This window comes from Colius striatus, chromosome 12, assembly GCF_028858725.1.
Source record: "Colius striatus isolate bColStr4 chromosome 12, bColStr4.1.hap1, whole genome shotgun sequence".
Lineage (NCBI taxonomy): Eukaryota > Metazoa > Chordata > Aves > Coliiformes > Coliidae > Colius > Colius striatus.
In genome coordinates, this window is record NC_084770.1 from 25,572,129 (window position 1) to 25,590,348 (window position 18,220).

An 18,220-nucleotide genomic window follows, 5' to 3' on the forward strand; every position below is an offset into this window, starting at 1 on the left:
CATCTATTCCTCACATTTAAGGCAATCAGGTTGAAGCTGAGCATCAGCCTTTGAGTGGACAGGCTCCAGCAAGGCGTCAGGGGGGAGGTGGTGAGGAGCTGCCCTGGCACGTTCCTCCCCTCCAGCGCTTCCCCACGGTGGCTGCACACCAGGGCACTGAGGAAAAAGCCACACCAGGAAGGTTCCTTCCCCTGGCTTTTCGAGGACAAAGCCACACCAGGAAGATTCCTTCCCCTGGCCTTTTGCAGCCAGTGAGCTGGGATGGGGATGCCCAGGAATGGAGTCGCCTGGCTGACCAAGCAAGCTGACAGGCATCAGGGTTGGAGGTAAGTCGCTGCCACGTGGATATTCACGGCCAACAGTGAGCTGGGGAGAAAGCTCAGGCAGAAAGGCAGCCCCTGGGAAGGGGAAGGAGAGGGGTCTGGCTTATGTCATGGTTTTTATTGAGTGCAATTTTCTCTTTAGTACAACGTTCTCTGAAAGTTACCGTTACAAACGCCGACAAGTTCAATACGATCGACAAATCGGGGAGGGAGGAGGAGGAGGAGGAGGAGGAGGGCAAAAAAAATTACAAGGAGGGGAAATCTTGTACAGACATCTCACTGGTTATGTACAGGACAAGGGACAGGAGGCAGGGACGGGGCTCCAGGGGCACTGCCAGACCATCAGCTCGGCGTGGGATGCGGGGGAGCGGTCCCTGGGGACCGGCATGGAGCCCCCTCTCCTGCTGCTGCCCGGCTGCAACGCTGGACTCCACGGCCCTGCAAGGCAAGAAAGAGGGAGGGGGATGAGAAGAGGGTGAGAATGGGCAGGGTCCATGCTGGGAGCTGCAGCAGAAGCTGAGGCTGCTCCTCTCGCTGCTGAGCCTCGCGGCCACGGCGCCCGCCACACACAAACGTGTCCCACGGCCTCTCAGCAGGGAAGAGCCCCCAAAGGAAAAGCAGTGATTCATCAATATGCTGTCAGAAAAGTGATGGTTTCTCTGAAAGCTCTCAATTTTTCCTCAGAGGGAGGAAGAAAACCCCTCAAGGGATGGAAGAGCCTCGTTTGCCCTTGGAGCCGAGATGCTCTGTGGCTGGACCTTGGGGCTGGGAGGATTTACTGTGTCCCCACACAATCAAAAGGCCTTTTCTCCCCCCCCTCCTCCCACTGCCATGAGCAGCCCCAGCTCAGAGGCAGAAGCAAACCAGCAGGCACCATGCAATGGCTTTTCCCCATGTAAAAACACCCATTTGCTCTCTGCCAGGGAGGGAAAGCAACCAGAGGAGCAGCCCCAGGAGCACCTCCCTCTCCCCCCAAGAGCAGCACAACCCCATTATTTAGATGCTTTGCAGAGGCAAAGATGCTTTTAACACACCATTGTACCCTGGGAACACAAAGGCAGCAGGTTAAAGGACAAAGCAGCTGACTGCTGCCTTTGCTGGGCCGCTGGCTGCAGCAGCATCCTCACTGCCCCGTGTCTCTGAGCCTCTCCCAACCTCTCCCTGCTTGCACAAAACAACTCCAGCTGTGCCTGACATTTCACTCCCATTACAATTCATCATCCTCCTGAATGAGAATTAGGATGTTTATTTTTTTTAAGCAAGACCCAGGTAGCAATAAAACTTGATTTAGTGATTTAGGGTTTGGCAGCAAGGGGGGAGATGGGGGGAAAGGGTGAGACAAAGGGAGACGGGCTTGGCTTGAGGTAAAGAGCTTTGGCTGAGGGAAAAGGTATTGCTGTGTATTCCTCATGCACCAGGGTCCACTTTCAGTGCTGCTAATGGGAGCACAGCAGCTGAAGGGCTGGGAAAATGCAACCACAGAAATACAGACAGTGCTTTACAAGGGGGGCCTGGGGACATCGAGGTGGTGGCACCCAAATCAGGGCAACAGGACCAGAGGAAAGGGGCTGCAGCTGCCCCAGGGGAGGTTGAGGCTGGAGCTGAGGCAGAACTGTTTCCCTGAGAGGGGTGTCAGCCCTGTGCCAGGCTGCCCAGGGAGCTGGGGGAGTGCCCAGCCCTGGAGGGATCCCAGAGCCGTGGGGCTGAGGTGCTGAGGGCTGTGGGTCAGTGCTGGGCTGGATGAGGGCAGGGCTGGGGCTGCAGCAGCTTCAAGGGCTTTAACAACCCAAAGGACTCTGTGACTGCAGAGCCATGGCTGTGTCACTGACCACTGCTGGGCCAGCAGCCCAGCCCCTGCCCTCCCCAGGAGCCTCGCAGTGTCCATCCCCAGCTGGGCTGGGACACAGGGCTGCTTTGGGCCCTACCCCCAGCCCCAAGGCTCTGACTGCTGGCAGCCACCAGCCATGGACCAGAGGGAATGGGCATCAGCTGCAACACAAACAGTTCCATTGAAACACAAGGAGAAACTCCTTCAGTGTGAGGTGAGGGAGCCCAGGCCCAGGCTGCCCAGGGGGGTTGTGGAGGCTCCTTCTCTGCAGGGCTTCAAAACCCACCTGGACACGTTCCTGTGTGACCTGATCTAGGTGGGAGCTGCTTCTGCAGGGGGGTTGGACTGGATGAGCTCCAAAGGTCCCTCCCAACCACCACCATTCTGTGACTCCATGACACCTCCCCCAAATACTTCCACTGAGGAATGAGCAGAGAGCTCAGCCAAAGGGGAGGAACCCAAAGAGCTGTGGCACAGCACCCCGGGCTGCATCCAGCCCCTCTGTGCCAGGAGGCTCATCCTGCTCTGAGGCAGCACTTGGCACCAGCAGCACCTCCTGCCACCAGCCCTGCTCCCTGCTAATTAGTGCATCCATAATGGCACTGATGGGCACCAGCATTTCCCTGCCCTCTCTCCCTGACCTTCCTGCCAGGGTTCAGCTGCCTAAGGAGCCCCCTGAGGATACCCACGGGGGGAGGAGCAGGATCAGGTCCTGGGCAGGGTGTGGGGATGAGTGTGCAGAGGAGGGAAAGGCAAAGCCCCAGGCTGGGCTGGGGAGAGCTGCTGGTCCCTGTTTCCTCAGGGACACGGAGGAAAGTTGACTCCAATTAATGTTTTAAGTGGATAGGCATTAATCCCCCTACACTTATCTAGAATTAACACAGCCTAAAGGAGATTTTTTGCCTAATCCACTTCCATGTCTGCCCCCAAAGGCCACATCTGCTGTGGGAACCAGCAGAGTTCAGCTAATCCACCGAGCATTCACACAGATGGTTTGCTCAGATAACCCTCCCCCAGCACCTCCCTGCAGAGCTGGGCCAGGAGGGCTCAATGCCATCCTGCCATCCACCCCCGTGGGCAGCTCACCACCCAGCACTGATGGCTTCTCCAGGGGCAGCCAGGGGCTGAGGGCCAAGGGAAGGAGAAGAGAAGCAGCAGAGATGCTCAGGCAGAGGCAGGGAGGGAGCAGGCAGCTCTGCCCAGGCTGCTGCTGCGTGGGGGACAGGCAGCCAAAGGGGATGGCCATGGGATGCTGTGCCCAGAGTGCCAGCAGCTCTGACAACACAGAAAGGCCCAGGTGAAGGGCACTGTGGTCACCACAGGCACATGCATTCCCCTGCCCAGCACCAACCTGCTCTGTGCTGTGAACCAAGAGACCACGGATGCCTGCAGCCCCCAGGTGTGTGTCTGCTTCCATCCCACATCTCCTCCCAGCACACAAAGCAGAGGAGGCTCTTTCCTCACCACAGCAGCTGTGCTCTGCTCCTCTTCCCACACCAAAGCCCAGGCTGGCAGCACAACCCATCAAGGTGCAATGACAGAGGCAGAGCCAAAGCCCAGGGGCATCAGAATCGGGGAGAGCACAACATGACAGAAGCTCTTGCACCTCCTGGTGTGAGGGAGGCTGAGCTCAGCTGGGACAGGCACAGCCACTCCCTCATGGCAGGGAGAGTTGGACCAGATGATCTGTAAAGGTTCCTTGCAATCTAAACCAATTGTGTGAAGAACATAAGCTGGAACAGGAGCAATGGAGAAACCTCTGATGGGCTGAAATAACCCAGCACAGAGTCCCCTCAGTGTGGGCTTTGCCTCTCCTCTGTCATCACCCAGGAACTTTCTGGCTCTTCTGAAACTGGGAACTGCCAGAGGAGTTCTCCTTCAGGCTCTCTGAAAACAATCTGAGGGGAATCCAAGTCATAATGAGATCAGCATCCATCCTGGCAGGATCTTCCACAGAAGAGGCACCAAAGCAGATGATGACACGGGCGTTAAATCCTCCCCAGGTCCCACCTCAGTCAGGGGCACAGGAATGTGACCAGGTGGGTTCTGAAACCCTGCAGGGAAGGAGCCTCCACACCCTCCCTGGGCAGCCTGGGCCAGGGCTCCCTCACCTCAGCACTGAAATAGTTTCTCCTTATGCTTCAATGGAACTTCTTGTGTCCAGCTTCTTCCCATCTCCCCTTGTCCTGTCACTGGATACATCAGAAGGAAGTGCTGCCCCAACCTCCTGACACCCACCCTTTAGGTATTGGTAACTATTAATGAGACCCTCCCTCAGTCTTCTCCAGACTAAACAGCCCCAGGTCCTGCAGCCTTTCCTCAGAAGGAAGATGCTCCAGTCCCCTGATCATCTTGGTGTCCCTGCACTGGCCTCTCTCCAGCAGTTCCCTGTCCCTCTGGAGCTGGGGAGCCCAGAACTGGACACAGGACTCAGCAGGGCAGAGCAGAGGGGCAGCAGAACCTCCCTCACCCTGCTGCCCACACTCCTCTTGATGCCCCCAGGCTTCCACTGGCTCTTGCCCATGAAGGCACATTGCTGCTCATGTTTATTTGCTGCCCACCAGCACTGCCAGGTCTCTCTCCCAGAGCTGCTCTCCAGCAGGTCACCCCCAGCCTGTGCTGCTGCAGGTGCTTGTTCCTCCCCAGCTGCAGGACTCTGCCCTTGCCCTTGGTGACCCTCAGGAGGTTCCTCTCTGCCCAACTCTCAGCCTTCCCAGATCCCACTGAAGGCAGCAGAGGCTGCTGAACCAGCCACTCCTCCCAGCTGGGAGTAGCATCCTCCGCACTGGGAAACACCATCCAGAGGAGCTGAGATCCCCTGGGGCTCAGCCCAGAGCTGGCAGGGAGGGGAAGGGAAGGGGCTGTGGGCAGCCAGCCCTGTTCTCCCCCAGAGCCAGGAGCAGTGTGAGCCTCAGGCTGACAGGCTCAGCAACAACAGCCCCAACTCACTCATTTAAAAGCCGGCCGCCTGCTGTTCCCATCCCAGCCCTGCTCTGACTTGCAGCAACATTGCAAATTAAATATACATAAGTGCTTTCAAAGAACTGTTAATTTGAAGGTCATTAAATGCCACCAAACACCTCTCTTTCTTTTCTTTTCCTCTCTAGCACGAGGCACCAGCTCCATCAGTGCCCGCTCCCGCCTCGGCTGCCCGAGCTCACTCTGCAGCCCCACAACAGCTCATTTCAATCACTGCTATTGAGAAAGCTGCTGCCTCCTGCGTGGCACAGCTCCCCAGGCACGGGGCTGTGTGAAACACAGGGGCACTGAGGCAGCTGCACTGCCCATGGGGGCTGGGAGGGGAGGCTGAGCGCGGCAGCACAGCCGGGCTGGCACTGGGGAGGGCAGGAGGGAGAGGGGCTCCCAACAGCCAGTCCACACTTGGGCAGGGGGGGTTGTAGCAAAAAGTCCCTTTTTGGATGTAATGCTACATGCAACAAAGCCAACACAGACACAGCCCCACCCCAAAAACCAATCTCTACAAAGGACAGACAAGGGCCTGGGGTTGTGCAGTTGCAACAGAACTGCAGAGAAGGAGCTGAGAGCCCCAGAGTGTGCCTGGGAAAGGACAGGGTCAGGGCAGGGAGAGGTGGGATCACTCAAAGGCAAGCTGGGATCTAGAAACATAGAACGGTAGGGGTTTGGAGGGACCTCCAAAGATCATCCAGTCCAACCTCCCTGCTCAAGCAGATCCCACCTAGATCAGGTCACCCAGGAACACGTGTCCCACTGCTCAGAGCAGAGGGGGCATGACTGCATCATCCTTCAAGCTCCCTTCCAGCCCTTGAGATTCTGTGATGCAGCCAGAGCAGGAGGTGCCCAGCTTCAGCCTGGGGCCAGCATCCACCCCAGCGGGGTCCATCAGCCAAGGGCACCTCCCAGCACTAAGCACAGGGCAGAGGAACCCACCAGGACCCTGTGTGATGGATGAATCCCAGCCTGGAGGAAAGGTGTGTGGGGCTGGGTTAGAAGAAGCCTCTAGAGACCATCTAGTTCAACCCCCTGTTAAAGCAGGTTCCCCTGCATCAGGGGGCATAGGAACACATCCAGGTGGGTTTGGGAACCTCCTGAGAAGAAGCCTCCACTGCACCCCGTCCCTGGCTGCAGGACCGGCTGCCTGGCCCACACACAGCAGGGGAGGTGAAGCCTGGACCTGTGTCACTACCATTCACTTCTTTAAATGCCTTGAGCTTCCTTCCAATAAAAGGGGAACCATCAAAACCCCACCCCAAAGGCCCCAGAGGATCCTTCCCGGGCATCTGGCCGTCCCTGCGGCGCGGTGCTGGATCAGGATGCGCGGCGCCCGCTCCATCCCTGTGTTGTGCTCAGCCTGACAACAGCCTGGAATGCACATCTGGCCCATGAGGATCCTGAGGGGTAGCAGCAACCTCAGACAGGACGAGGAGCAGTCCCTGCTGTTGCAAACAAGGGGTGTTTTTCTCTGCCTCCTTCTCCAGGGGGAACGTGGGGATTGGAAACAAGCTCATTCCTGCAGCTCCTGGTCCTGTTCCTCAGCTGAGCGGTGGGTCCATCACAGGAACGAAGCTGGAGGTGTAAAGAGTCCTTCAGCTGCTGCTTGGGGGCAGTTGGCATCCTCCTGAGCCTGGCACAGGATAACATGGAGGTGTCCCCAGGCAGAGAGCACCCCAAAGGCTCCAGCAGCACAGGATGATGCTCACAGCTGGGAAACATGGACAGGCGCTGGCCAGGGGCAGACAAAGGGCTCAACCCCTCGTACTCAGTGGCAGCAAGCAAAGCTGGCACAGCCTCTGCAGGACACAGCCTCTGCAGGACACAGCCTCTGCAGGACACAGCCTCTGCAGGACACAGCCTCTGCAGGACACTCCAAGGTGCAATTGGATGTGCAGCAGTCCCATGATGTGGGCAGATAGGGGATATACCCACAGCAAGGATGGACATGATAGATGTGAGGCACCCACATGGCACAGCTGGATGTGGGGGAGCCTCAAAGCAGGGATGGATGGATGGGTGGATGGATGGATGGGTGGATGGATGGATGGGTGGATGGATGGGGAGCATCCCCACAGCAGGATGGACATGGGGGCTTCTTGTACACGTGTGAGTCACCATGACACCAAAAGCCAGGAGCAGCAGCTGCCCCTGCTGCCAGCACCGTGTTGGCAAGAGCATGGTGATGGATCACTGAACCATAGGAGCGCCTTGGTTGTTAAAGCTGCTGCAGTCCCAGCCCTGCCCAGCCCAGCACTGACCCACAGCCCTCAGCACCTCAGCCCCACGGCTTTGGGATCCCTCCAGGGCTGGGCACTCCCCCAGCTCCCTGGGCAGCCTGGCACAGGGGCTGACACCCCTCTCAGGGAAACAGTTCTGCCTCAGCTCCAACCTCAACCTCCCCTGGGGCAACTTGAGGCCGTTTCCTCTGGTCCTGTCATTCGTTGCTGGAAAGCAGAGACCAACCCCCAGCTCCCTGCAGCCTCCTGTGAAGGAGTATCAGAGAGTGCTCCTGTGTCCTCTCAGCCTCCTCTTCTCCAGGCTCAACACCTCCATTCCCTCAGCCTCTCTCCACCAGCCTCCCTCTCACCCACAACCATCCAAGTAAAAACCTTATTAGAAGCTCATTCACCTCAGAGGCTCCCAGTGCCACCCTCAGAGGGCACTTCCACTGCCCAGCCCTACAGCACCTTGTGTGAACACCAACACACCTCTGGGCACTTCCACCAGAGCCTTTGCACAGGAGACCAAGGGGGGAATTAAACACAACAAACTCAAACTCAAATCAAAGATGGGGGAAGGTTCACTGGGAGAAGTTTAACCCCGGGAGAAGTTTAACCCCGGGAGAAGTTTAACCCCGGGAGAAGTTTAACCCTGGGAGAGACACAGAGACAGAGGGTTGGCCAGAGAGGCACACAGACCAACACACCTACCTCTGAAGCCACGAAACCCAACTCTGCAAATCACTATCAAAATCCTCAGGTCCGCAAGACGAGGGGCAAAACAAAGAGTCCTCCGAGCCATGTTCTGCAATCACTGAGGCTCTGCAGGCCTTAGCAGTCTGTTTCCGTTCTCCAGCAGCCACCAAGCCCGGGCTGAGGCACGTGGCAGCTCCTCCAGTCCCGTCCCCGCCGGCCCTGGGCGTGCTGGTCCCCGCCAGTCCCGGCCCTGCTGCCCCTGCTCCCGGGGGCACAGGCCCAGCGCCAGGCTGGCAAGCAGCGGGTTCAGCAGTGATCCTGGGCCAAGCAGCAAGTCCACAGTAGGGTGTCAGGGTACACACACACGGGAGACACCTCTTGCCATTGGTGGGGTGGGTTTTTTTTTCCCAGGATGGATTATTTTTCCTTTTAATCCCTTTTTGGCCAAAAAAAAAAACCACACCACAACCCCCAAACCCAACAAAAAAAAGCAAGCAAAAGAGAAAAAAACCCAACCCAACCAAAAAAAAACCAACCCCAAGGTTTCTATTGAAGGTACATCTCTTCTTCAATATGAAGACATTAACTGGATTGAGTCGGATCCCCCATGCAGTGGTCAGCAAAGTCCTTTGGTAGTCGCCGGAGCGGCAGAGAGCTGGGGAGATGGATGTGTGAGGACGCTGCCACCCGGGCTGGGAGCAGGGAGGGAGAAGACAACACAAAAAAAGGAAGGTGGTTTCTCCATCTCTTGCCTCTCCCCCCTTCCCCAACAGCCCTTTGTTCGTTCCTCCTCCGTTCCGACCACTGCTCGCTGGTGGTGGGATTGCAGTCTGGTCTCTAGGGTTTGGGGTTGCTTCCCCAATGCACGTCGGTTTGTCTTCACTGGGTCTGTTGTTGGTTGCTGTGTGTCTGTTATGGTTTTCTTTTTGTTTTTAAATATCTGGTTTGTACATATTTATAGGTCTCTCTCCACTGTTCCCCGTGCCATCGGTAAGTGTGCTTCTGGTGGTGAGGAACCGCAGTCACCGCTCAGAGGCGAGGCCCAGGGACATCCTTGGGCTGCGGTCGCAGCGTCCCCAGCCCCGGTGGCACCTCTCCAAGAGCTGCCCCGTGGCCTCCTGCTCCCCTCCTGCCTCTGCCCTCCCCATCCCCTCTCCCCAGGGAACGAGGGACGTCATGCCATCGAGGTCGGAGACTGACTCATCTGGACTCGCATGGACTGGACGCTGTTCAGGAGCTTCTTCTGGTGCCCAGCCAAAGTCACTCCTATTCTCAGGAGGTCTCTGGAAGACAGACAGAGGAACAGCAATGGAAGGCTGGAGGGTTGGTGGGTGTTTTGTCATCTCTCAGGTGAGGGATCACCCCAACTGATCTGTGTCTTTCAGCAGAAGCAGCCACAGAGCCCACACGCAGCCCTGTGAGCATCCCTGGGGGAGAACTGGAAGCATCCCCACACTGACCCTGAGCACAGCCACCCCCAGACTCAGGAGGCTTCTGCTGACCACTGTGAAGGACACTCACACCCTTGGACCCACCTTCCCACCTCCCCCCAGCCACAGCCCACCCCAGGCAGCACCCAGCCCTCGGGCAGCCCTGGCACAGCACAGCACCCAACTCACTCAGACGTCATCTGGGCAACCAGCTGCAGGGAGGTGAAGCCAGCGGTGAGGAAGCTGTCCCGGTACTGACTCATCTTCACAGCACTCAGCCAGTCGTCTACTGAGGTAAAGGCAGTGAAGTCGGGGATGGAGCGGTCGAGAAGGGGCTGAGAAGGCCTGAAAGGGGACAGGCTGCTGGGGACAGGCCTGGCTGGTGCCAAGGGGCTGCCACACCACAGCTCCCCCCTGCTGCACAGATACATTTCCCCAACCCACCACCCCCGTGCCCTTGTGCCCTCCTGGCACTGCCCTGCTCCTGGCACGAGGCGACGAAGGGCGTGGGGTAGGTCTGTCCCACGGGAAGGCCAGTGCCAAGCAGCACGTGGCTGTGGGACAGAGCCCCAGGGACAGAGGCACCAGCAGATGAAAAAGGAATCAACAGCAAAGAATTATTGTGGCTGCTTGACTGAAAACTATGTGTTCCTTGTGTGATTGTCAGGCCACAGCTCCAGGGCTGTGTCAGTGCTGGGCCCCTCACTCACTGCCACAGGGACACTGAGGGGCTGCAGCGTGGCCAGAGCCGGGCACAGAGCTGGGGAAGGGGCTGGAGCACAAGGGGCTGGGGAGGGGCTGAGGGAATGGGGGTGTTGAGGCTGGAGAAGAGGAGGCTGAGGGGAGACAGCAGCACTCTCTGACACTCCCTGACTGGAGGCTGCAGGGAGCTGGGGATTGGTCTCATCTCCCCAGTAATGAATGACAGGACAAGAGGAAAGGGGCTGGAGTTGCCCCAGGGGAGGTTGAGGTTGGAGCTGAGGCAGAACTGTCTCCCTGAGAGGGGTGTCAGCCCTGTGCCAGGCTGCCCAGGGAGCTGGGGCAGTGCCCAGCCCTGGAGGGATCCCAAAGCCATGGAGCTGAGGTGCTGAGGCTGTGGGTCAGTGCTGGGCTGGGCAGTGCTAACACTCCCTGACCTCCAAATCCCTTTCCAGCCAACACAACTCCACCATTCCACACCTGGAAAGCCAGAACCACCCCCCAGCCCCTGGCAGAGGATTTCTGAGCTGCTGCCCCTGGCAGGGTGGCCAGGGCACACTCACACGGCGGTGATGGTGGCCACGGCTTTGAGGCTGGCCGGGTTGCGGATCATCTTGTCCAGCGTGTTGACGATGTCGGCGAAGCGCGGGCGCGCGTTGCGGTCCTTCTGCCAGCAGTCCAGCATCAGCTGGTGCAGCGCGGCCGGGCAGTCCATGGGCGGCGGCAGCCGGTAGTCCTGCTCGATGGCGTTGATCACCTGGGGAGGGGTGTGGGGAGGAGCAGGGAGCTGAGAGCAGCACGTGGGGCTGTGGGCGGCAAAGGGAGCGGGAGGAGCCGCTGCTCCCCGAGGTTAATCTGCGCTCTGATGCCGCTCCCGACGGAGAGCTGCCACTCATTATCTCCACATCGTGCCACAGTGCAACTACACCCGAGCTCTTTCCCTGCTCAGAAACACTCTGAACGTTTTCAAAGGCCCTGCAGCTTCCTCAAGCCCAATTACCAGCCCACTGCCTTTCCTCCCCGACTCGCCTCCCCTCGTCCCTTTCATCTCGGGAGCCGAGCGCTGCCGAGGCTCTGGGAAGGAGCAGACAGCCATCCAGGCAACGGGGCTTTCCTCTCCCCCCCGCCTCCAATCCCCCAGGGCCACGTGGGTGACCCCCAGTGCTTACATCTTGGTTGGACATGTCCCAGTAGGGCCTCTCCCCGAAGGACATCACCTCCCACATGACGATGCCGTAGCTCCAGACGTCGCTGGCCGAGGTGAACTTGCGGTAGGCGATGGCCTCCGGTGCAGTCCACCTGACGGGGATCTTCCCCCCCTGTCGAAAGAGGGAGAGCAGCTGAGAAGCAGCTCCCTTGGCACAGGACCCCACATACCCACCAGCCAAGGTTTGGAGCCATCCCACATCCCCTGAGCCACCAGTCTGCAGCGAGGGACTGGGCAGGTGGCACCTGGTGGGACGAGGAAGCAGGAGCCAAAAGCACCTCTGTGGCTTGACCTGCACAAAAGGGCTTGGCTAAAGAAACCAGAAGGGTTTGTCCCACCCAGGTGTCACCTCCCCACCCCCAGCACATTGGTGACCCGTCCCCAGGTCTCTTCCCGAGGAGACACCGAGTGATGTGGGCTGTGCAGGACTGGGGCAGTGCTCGTCTCAGGCAAGCAGCCACAGCTATCCCCATCCCTTGGCCTTTAACAGAAACAAGATCTAAGACCATCCTCTGGGATATCATCTGGGCTCCCCCAGCAGCTGGAAGCTCCTTCCAGCCCTGCTTTGGGAGAGGGAGGCAAAAAGCAAAACACCTTTAAAAAGCCTCAAAGGAGTCTTGGAAAGCACCAGAACAGAAAAGCACCTTTGGCAGAGAGCAACTCATTTCTCCTAAAAGCTCAAAATCAGGCTCAGCATCTCAAGCCACCCCAAAAAGCCAGGGCAGGCCCCAGCTGCTGCTCGAGGAGGGTCACACACACCCTTCCTGGGGCTGGCCCCGCTGAAGTAACAGCCCAGGGAGGAAGGCAAAGCAGAGAGAGGTAGTTACTGGGGGCAGAACTGCATTGTAAATCCTTTAACACAATCCCTTTCCAGCTGCCTCTGCAGGATGAATGGCAACAAAAAAATTGATTTGAATAACTACAAATGGAGAAATTAGCTGCTAAGGTTGTTTTTCCTGCCTTTTCCCCAGAGCTGAAAACCTGCAGTGGGAGGCAGAGTGATGTAATGGCAGGCACAGCATCACTTTCCCAGCTGCTGGGGAGATCTATTGTGGCCCAAATGAAATAAAAACAGAGGTGAGATCATCTCCTTTATCTCTAAAGGTGGGAAAAGGCTACTTGGTGTCTCATCCCAGCAGCTACTGGAACAAAAAAGAAACCATAGGTGTCTGCTCAAAGCAGGGAGAGGGGGAAATGTCCCAGAGCAGGAGGGAAGAGCAAGGGGCTGCAGCTGGGCCAAACCGTGGAGTCAGCCTTAAAGGCACATCCCTGGGCCACCCGTTTTGGAGGCTGGAGGCAGCCCTGGTGCCTGGGAACACGCTTGGCAGCCCAGGAAATTGCTTCTGCAGGAGTTGGTGCTGCCCTTCTGCATCTGCTTTCTTAACTGATTGGTTAGATGAGGCCAAGGGGTTGCTGGTCCCCGTCTCCTCTGATCACCCTCAACAGCACCAAGGGTCCCAGGAGCTCAGTGGCAGAAGGATGGTGGTGGTGGGGAGCTGGGGGTCCCCTGGGGTGTCAGGGAGCAGGGGGAGAAGGGGGCTGCCATTCCCTATGAATGAGGTAATTAAGGACAAGAAGGGTAGCTGGGGAACGGTGGGGTTCCCCTTAGGCTCCTCTCTTTAATTAATGTCTGCAACAAGTTTCCAGCAGGGGAAGGCAGATCAGACCTGGAGTGCCAGGGGAAGGGGAGATAAAACACCACCACTGTGCTATTGAGAGATGCTGTGATGTCCCTCCCTCCCCTTCCTGTCTCTCCAGGGACTCCTGTGCACTTTCCCTCCATGCAGGAAAGGCTAATTGGAAACGTGCTTGAGGGAGGAGGGAGGCAGAAAACGTGCAAAAGGGAGGAGGAGGAAGGAGGGGAAAAAGAGGGATGACGGATGGGAGCCACAGCCAGGAGCTCTGGGCCACGAGCCTTTGTGGTGGGAGACATTCCCACCCATGGCAGGAGCTGCAGAGTGCACATGCAGCACCCTTCTCGCAGCTCCATCTGACAAGGGGTTGCAGTGCAGGCACAGGGGGTGCTGGAGAAGGCAGAAGCTGGCGTGAGCCACATACCAAGGAGCTGGTGTAGGTGGGGTCGGAGGTATCGTCCTGCAGGTAGCGCGAGAGGCCGAAGTCGGACACTTTGCACACCAGGTTGCTGTTGACCAGGATGTTCCTGGCAGCCAGATCTCGGTGCACGTAGTTCATCTCTGCCAGGTACTTCATGCCAGCAGCGATGCCCCTGAGCATCCCCACCAGCTGGATCACCGTGAACTGCCCGTCGTTCTGCTGTGGGCAGAAGGGCAGGCGCTGGGCTGAGCCTGCAGCTCCCACCCTGGGGCCACAGCCACTCAGCCCGACCCCAGCAGAGGAGGCAGCACCTCCCCAGAGGACTGGCCAAAGCAGAGCTATGGCAGCACCAAGAGACACGTGTTTTGGGGGTGTGGAGCCCACACTGCAGCCAGCTCCTGAGCTCGGCAAACAGGCTGCGACTTCACAGGGTGTTTGGTCGGGAGGATGGGGGGACACTTGTTTCTGTGGTGCCCAGTGACAGCACTGGGGGTAACAGGCACAGACTGGGACACAGCAAGTGCCCCTGGCACAGGAGGAGAAGCTCCTTCGGTGCTGAGGTGAGGGAGCCCTGGCCCAGGCTGCCCAGGGAGGGTGTGGAGGCTCCTTCTCAGGAGGTTCCCAACCCCACCTGGACACAGTCCTGTGCCCCCTGAGCCAGGGGAAGCTGCTTGAGCAGGGGGTTTGAGCTGGGTGTCGTCTAGAGGTCCCTTCCAACCCCCATGTACCATCGTGTGAGTGTGGGATGTCAGTGGCAAAGCCCAGAGCCCACGGAGCTCGTCTCACCCGCAGGAAGGAGTCCAGGGCGCCGTTCTCCATGAACTCGGTGATGATCATGACGGGGCGGCTCTTGGTCACCACCCCCTCGAGGCGGATGATGTTGGGGTGGTCGAACTGCCCCATGATGCTGGCCTCGCTCAGGAAGTCCCGCCGCTGCTTCTCCGAGTAGCCAGCTTTCAGGGTTTTGATGGCCACGTAGATCTCCCGCTTGCCAGGCAGCTTCAGGCGCCCTTTGTACACTTCTCCAAACTCCCCTGCAAGGGCAAGAGCCTTCAGTCCTGTCTCCTCTTCCTCACAAAACATTGCAAGGAGCAAGGGCACCGGGCTCCAAAACCAAGCAGCTGAGAAACAGCAACCAGCCATTGCTCTCCTCCAAAAAGCTACCGGCCTCAAAGGGGCAAATACCTGCTGCCAAGGAGGTGTTTGGGCTTTCAACCTCCTCTGAGGCCACAGAGCCAAACACAGAGGCTGTGGCTGCCCTTGCAAACCCCCACACAAAGGATCTGGCAAAGAAAGAGGATCAACATTTAAGGACTACCTCAAGCACAAGCTGTTGATAACCTCAGTTGCCTTTTTGCACGTCCCTTTTCCTTGGAATGGAAAATAATTGGGCTGTTTCAGAGAGAGAACTCGCCTCCCTTTCCGTGGCAGAGCTTTTCCTTCACCAAGGCAAAGTTTGCCTGTGGAGGGATTACATTTAAGCCAGGTTTGCAGCCACTTGTCCTTGATGAGCAGCAAAGGGAGGCTGATGCATCGCTGAGCTTGATCCCCCCTCCAAACCAGCTCGCTGCTTCTTCCCAGCTTTCCTCCTGGCATCTCTGTTCCTTTTCTTTGTGACACAGTGGTTTTGAAATGGCAGCAAAAGCAGCACAGGTGAGTGCACACGTGTGCATGTACACCAGTGTATGCAGGGGAATATGACACAGGATGGAGGGAGAGCTGGCTTGTCTGGAGGAAAAGCCAAGGAGCAAATCCCAAGAGGCCCCGTGGTCACCCAGCAAATACCATCACGGAGCCTTTCCCACCTCAGAGGAACTTTGAGAGCAGAAACCCACCTCGTGTCCCCCACTGATCCATCACACAGCCAGGAAAGCCTGATGCCCCGAGGCTTCCTTGAGGGTTCTCTGGTGAAGGATCACGTGTGCACTCCCAGGTGGATGCCTGGCCATGGAGGAGCAGCAGAGAGGGCAGGGAGAGACGGGGGTGGCAGGGCTTGGTGAGACCCACCTGCTCCAATGACTTCCTCAATCTTCACGAAGGAGACATCGATCTCCTTGGCAAACTCTCGGACTGCCTCGTTGGGGTCCTCGTAAGTGAAGGGGTCGATGTAGATCTTCATGCCTGGAGAACCTTTGTTGCAGGAAACAACAGCAAGGTGAGAGAGAGGGAGAGGAGCTGTGCCATGGCTGAGGATGGAGGCTCCTCTGGCCTCACTCCCTCCCTGTCCCCGTTGACTGCTACCACTGTGCTCACCTGCACCACCTCCACACAGCCTTATTGTCCTCTCTGGCCCTCTCCTGCATCCCCTCTCCTCTCCTCTTTGGGAGATCTTTCTTTCCTCCTCCCTGGCAACAGGGAGCAGTTACAGCCCTGAACAACAACAACTAGCTGGCTTTATGGTGAGGGCTTTATGATCCTCCATGCATTAGTACAGCAGTATTTATTTACCCAAAAAGGCCTCTGATAGCTTTGTGGAGGCTACTAAATTGACAGAGTGCAGCAATTATAATCAACAACCTGGATGGAGCTATAAATACGGCCTTGGCCAGTCTCCAGGACGAGTGTGTGGTCCCTTGCACAGGGGTAATGCACGGTAGCAGCTCCAGGGAGATGCAGCAAGGAGGCTCTTCATCTTTTCAAATGGGGAGAACCCCCAAGATAGGCTCCCAGTTTCCCCACCTGGGGTTTACAGACATTGTGTCTCGATGCCCTGGGGCTTGGGGAGCTGCTGGGGGCACAGTTGGGGGACCACCACTGTCCCCAGGGCTTGGCACGACACCAGCGTTACAGCACAGTCCCCAAAGTGGACCAGGATGGGCTGGGGGAGGGTTTGAGCCTCCCATTCCACTTCTCACCCATCAAAGAGACCAGAGATCATGGAATCATTTGGGTTGGCAAAGCCCTTGGAGTCACAGCCCTGCCCTCACCCTGCCAAGCCCACCACTAACCCCTGGCCCTCAAGCACCTCAGCTATGAGAGATGCTGTAGCAGCTCCTCAAAGTCCTCTCTGGAGGAGATCAGGAGAGACACTGCTGCCTGGTCCTCCTCCACGAGCACTCACCACCCTCACAGTGATTAAGTGTCTGGTCCCACTGCTGAGGACCTCTCCAAGGGCCTGACCTGGGTGTGCTGGTGCTGCCCAGAGCCCCTCGTGCCTCAGCATCGCCCCTGTGCCGCTCCACACCAACCACATCAATCAGTTCCCAGCTGCTTTGCAGGTCTGCTGCAAGGAATTCAGGAGCAGGTAGCAAAGCCTCATACTGAGGCACTGCTGCAGAAAAAACAGCCTCTGAGGCAAAACCAGGCCCCCAGGACTGGGGAGGGACCAGGCAGGAGCATCCTCGTCCCCAGAAGAGGTGTTTGGGGCAAAAGCTCTGTGTGTCGGAGGCAGGGAGGGAGAAGGCTGCAATGAAGCCATCTGTGCATCTCCCACTTCATAAATCCCTTTACAGCTCTGTCTCATACACTTTAACTGCCCCATAAATTTCTTTACAAGAGCAGCTGATGCTCCAGCCAGGATTACAAAGGGATTTACAGATCCTAACCCAGACTGACTCACTGATCAAAACACTGAAGAAATAACAGAGACAATAACACCAAAGTTTCCTGCCCACTGTCAACACAGCTTGCTTTTCAAACACCCTCCAGTGTGCCCAGGGTCTTATGTAGGCTAAACTAAACACTAGATCCAGCTTCTTCCATCTGAATGAAGAGGGATTAAGGCATCTGAACCCATTACTCATCTCTGCAGACTCCGGCTCATTGTCGTCAGGCCAGCGAGAGCTGGGGACTGGGGCCAAGCAGCACAGGGAGCCTGTGCTGAGCCTGCCTGCAGCAAGAGCTCTGCACTCTCCCCCATGCTTCTAGAAACTGGATTAGGCCATTTATCAACCACCTCAGATGATGGGGAATTCTTTATTACTCTTGGAAAGCTGAAGCCCTCTGTGCTGTGACCTCGACTTCAGCAGCAGGTCCCTCCCCACATCATCTTCCCTTGACAACAAATATTGGTGGGATGGAGAATCAGAGAATCATTTTGGTGGAAAAAGCCCTTGAAGCTGCTGCAGTCCCAGCCCTGCCCTCACCCTGCCCAGCTCAGCACTGACTCACAGCCCTCAGCACCTCAGCTCCACGGCTCTGGGATCCCTCCAGGGCTGGGCACTGCCCCAGCTCCCTGGGCAGCCTGGCACAGGGGCTCACACCCCTCTCAGGGAAACAGTTCTTGCTGTGCCACTAAACACACGAGTGACTGGTTCCAGCAGATACACTCCTTACCCTATTAGTCTCTCACCACAAATTTCCCACCTGTTTTGCTCGAGCATGTGCAATAACCAGGTGCCTGGAGGCTCTCTAACCTTGACAGGGCTTTGCTGGGTGGCCAGCAGCCCTGTTGCCCCCGAATTTAGGACACTGAGCCTCACCTTGCCCCACTTTGAAAGCTAGACACAGACACTTCATGGCTTTCCTGCCTCATTTGAGTACCCTGGGGTGTGGGGAGCCTGGGGCAAGCCAGGGACACACATGGGGCAGGGAGTGTTTTAAAACAAACCCCCCTGCAGCCCAACTCGAGTTCAATCGTCAGGCACTAAACCTTCCCCCAGCAGCTGTGATGCAGAAATACAGAGAGATGAGGGAGGAAAGCACCTCTCCATCATTTTTAAGGATCCCCCAGAGATGTTGGGGAAACAGTTTCTCATTTGTTGGGAGGTTTATGGCCCCCACAGCCTCAGCATCACATCAGGTGGGTTTGGTATGAAGCTGTGAAGGTCAAAAGAGATCTAACGTGTTGT

The 18,220-nt window shown here is 57.4% G+C and overlaps 1 protein-coding gene across 2 annotated transcripts in view; it reads right to left on the reverse strand.

Moving 5' to 3' along the window:
- Positions 1-429: 429 nt before the first annotated feature.
- Positions 430-18,220, reverse strand: part of EPHB1 (EPH receptor B1) — an 86,317-nt gene continuing 68,526 nt past the window's right edge. The window contains exons 10-17 of one of the 2 annotated variants that reach the window (XM_062006082.1): positions 15,438-15,560; positions 14,217-14,464; positions 13,434-13,649; positions 11,338-11,487; positions 10,732-10,925; positions 9,659-9,814; positions 8,055-9,322; positions 430-761 (exon numbers count right to left, since the gene is read on the reverse strand). In XM_062006082.1, coding sequence (XP_061862066.1) covers positions 9,214-9,322; positions 9,659-9,814; positions 10,732-10,925; positions 11,338-11,487; positions 13,434-13,649; positions 14,217-14,464; positions 15,438-15,560 — 1,196 coding nt within the window. In that variant the 3' untranslated portion in view covers positions 430-761; positions 8,055-9,213. Of the gene's footprint in view, positions 762-2,463; positions 6,697-8,054; positions 9,323-9,658; positions 9,815-10,731; positions 10,926-11,337; positions 11,488-13,433; positions 13,650-14,216; positions 14,465-15,437; positions 15,561-18,220 lie in introns of those variants that run through there. The other variant, XM_062006083.1, reaches the window with a different exon arrangement.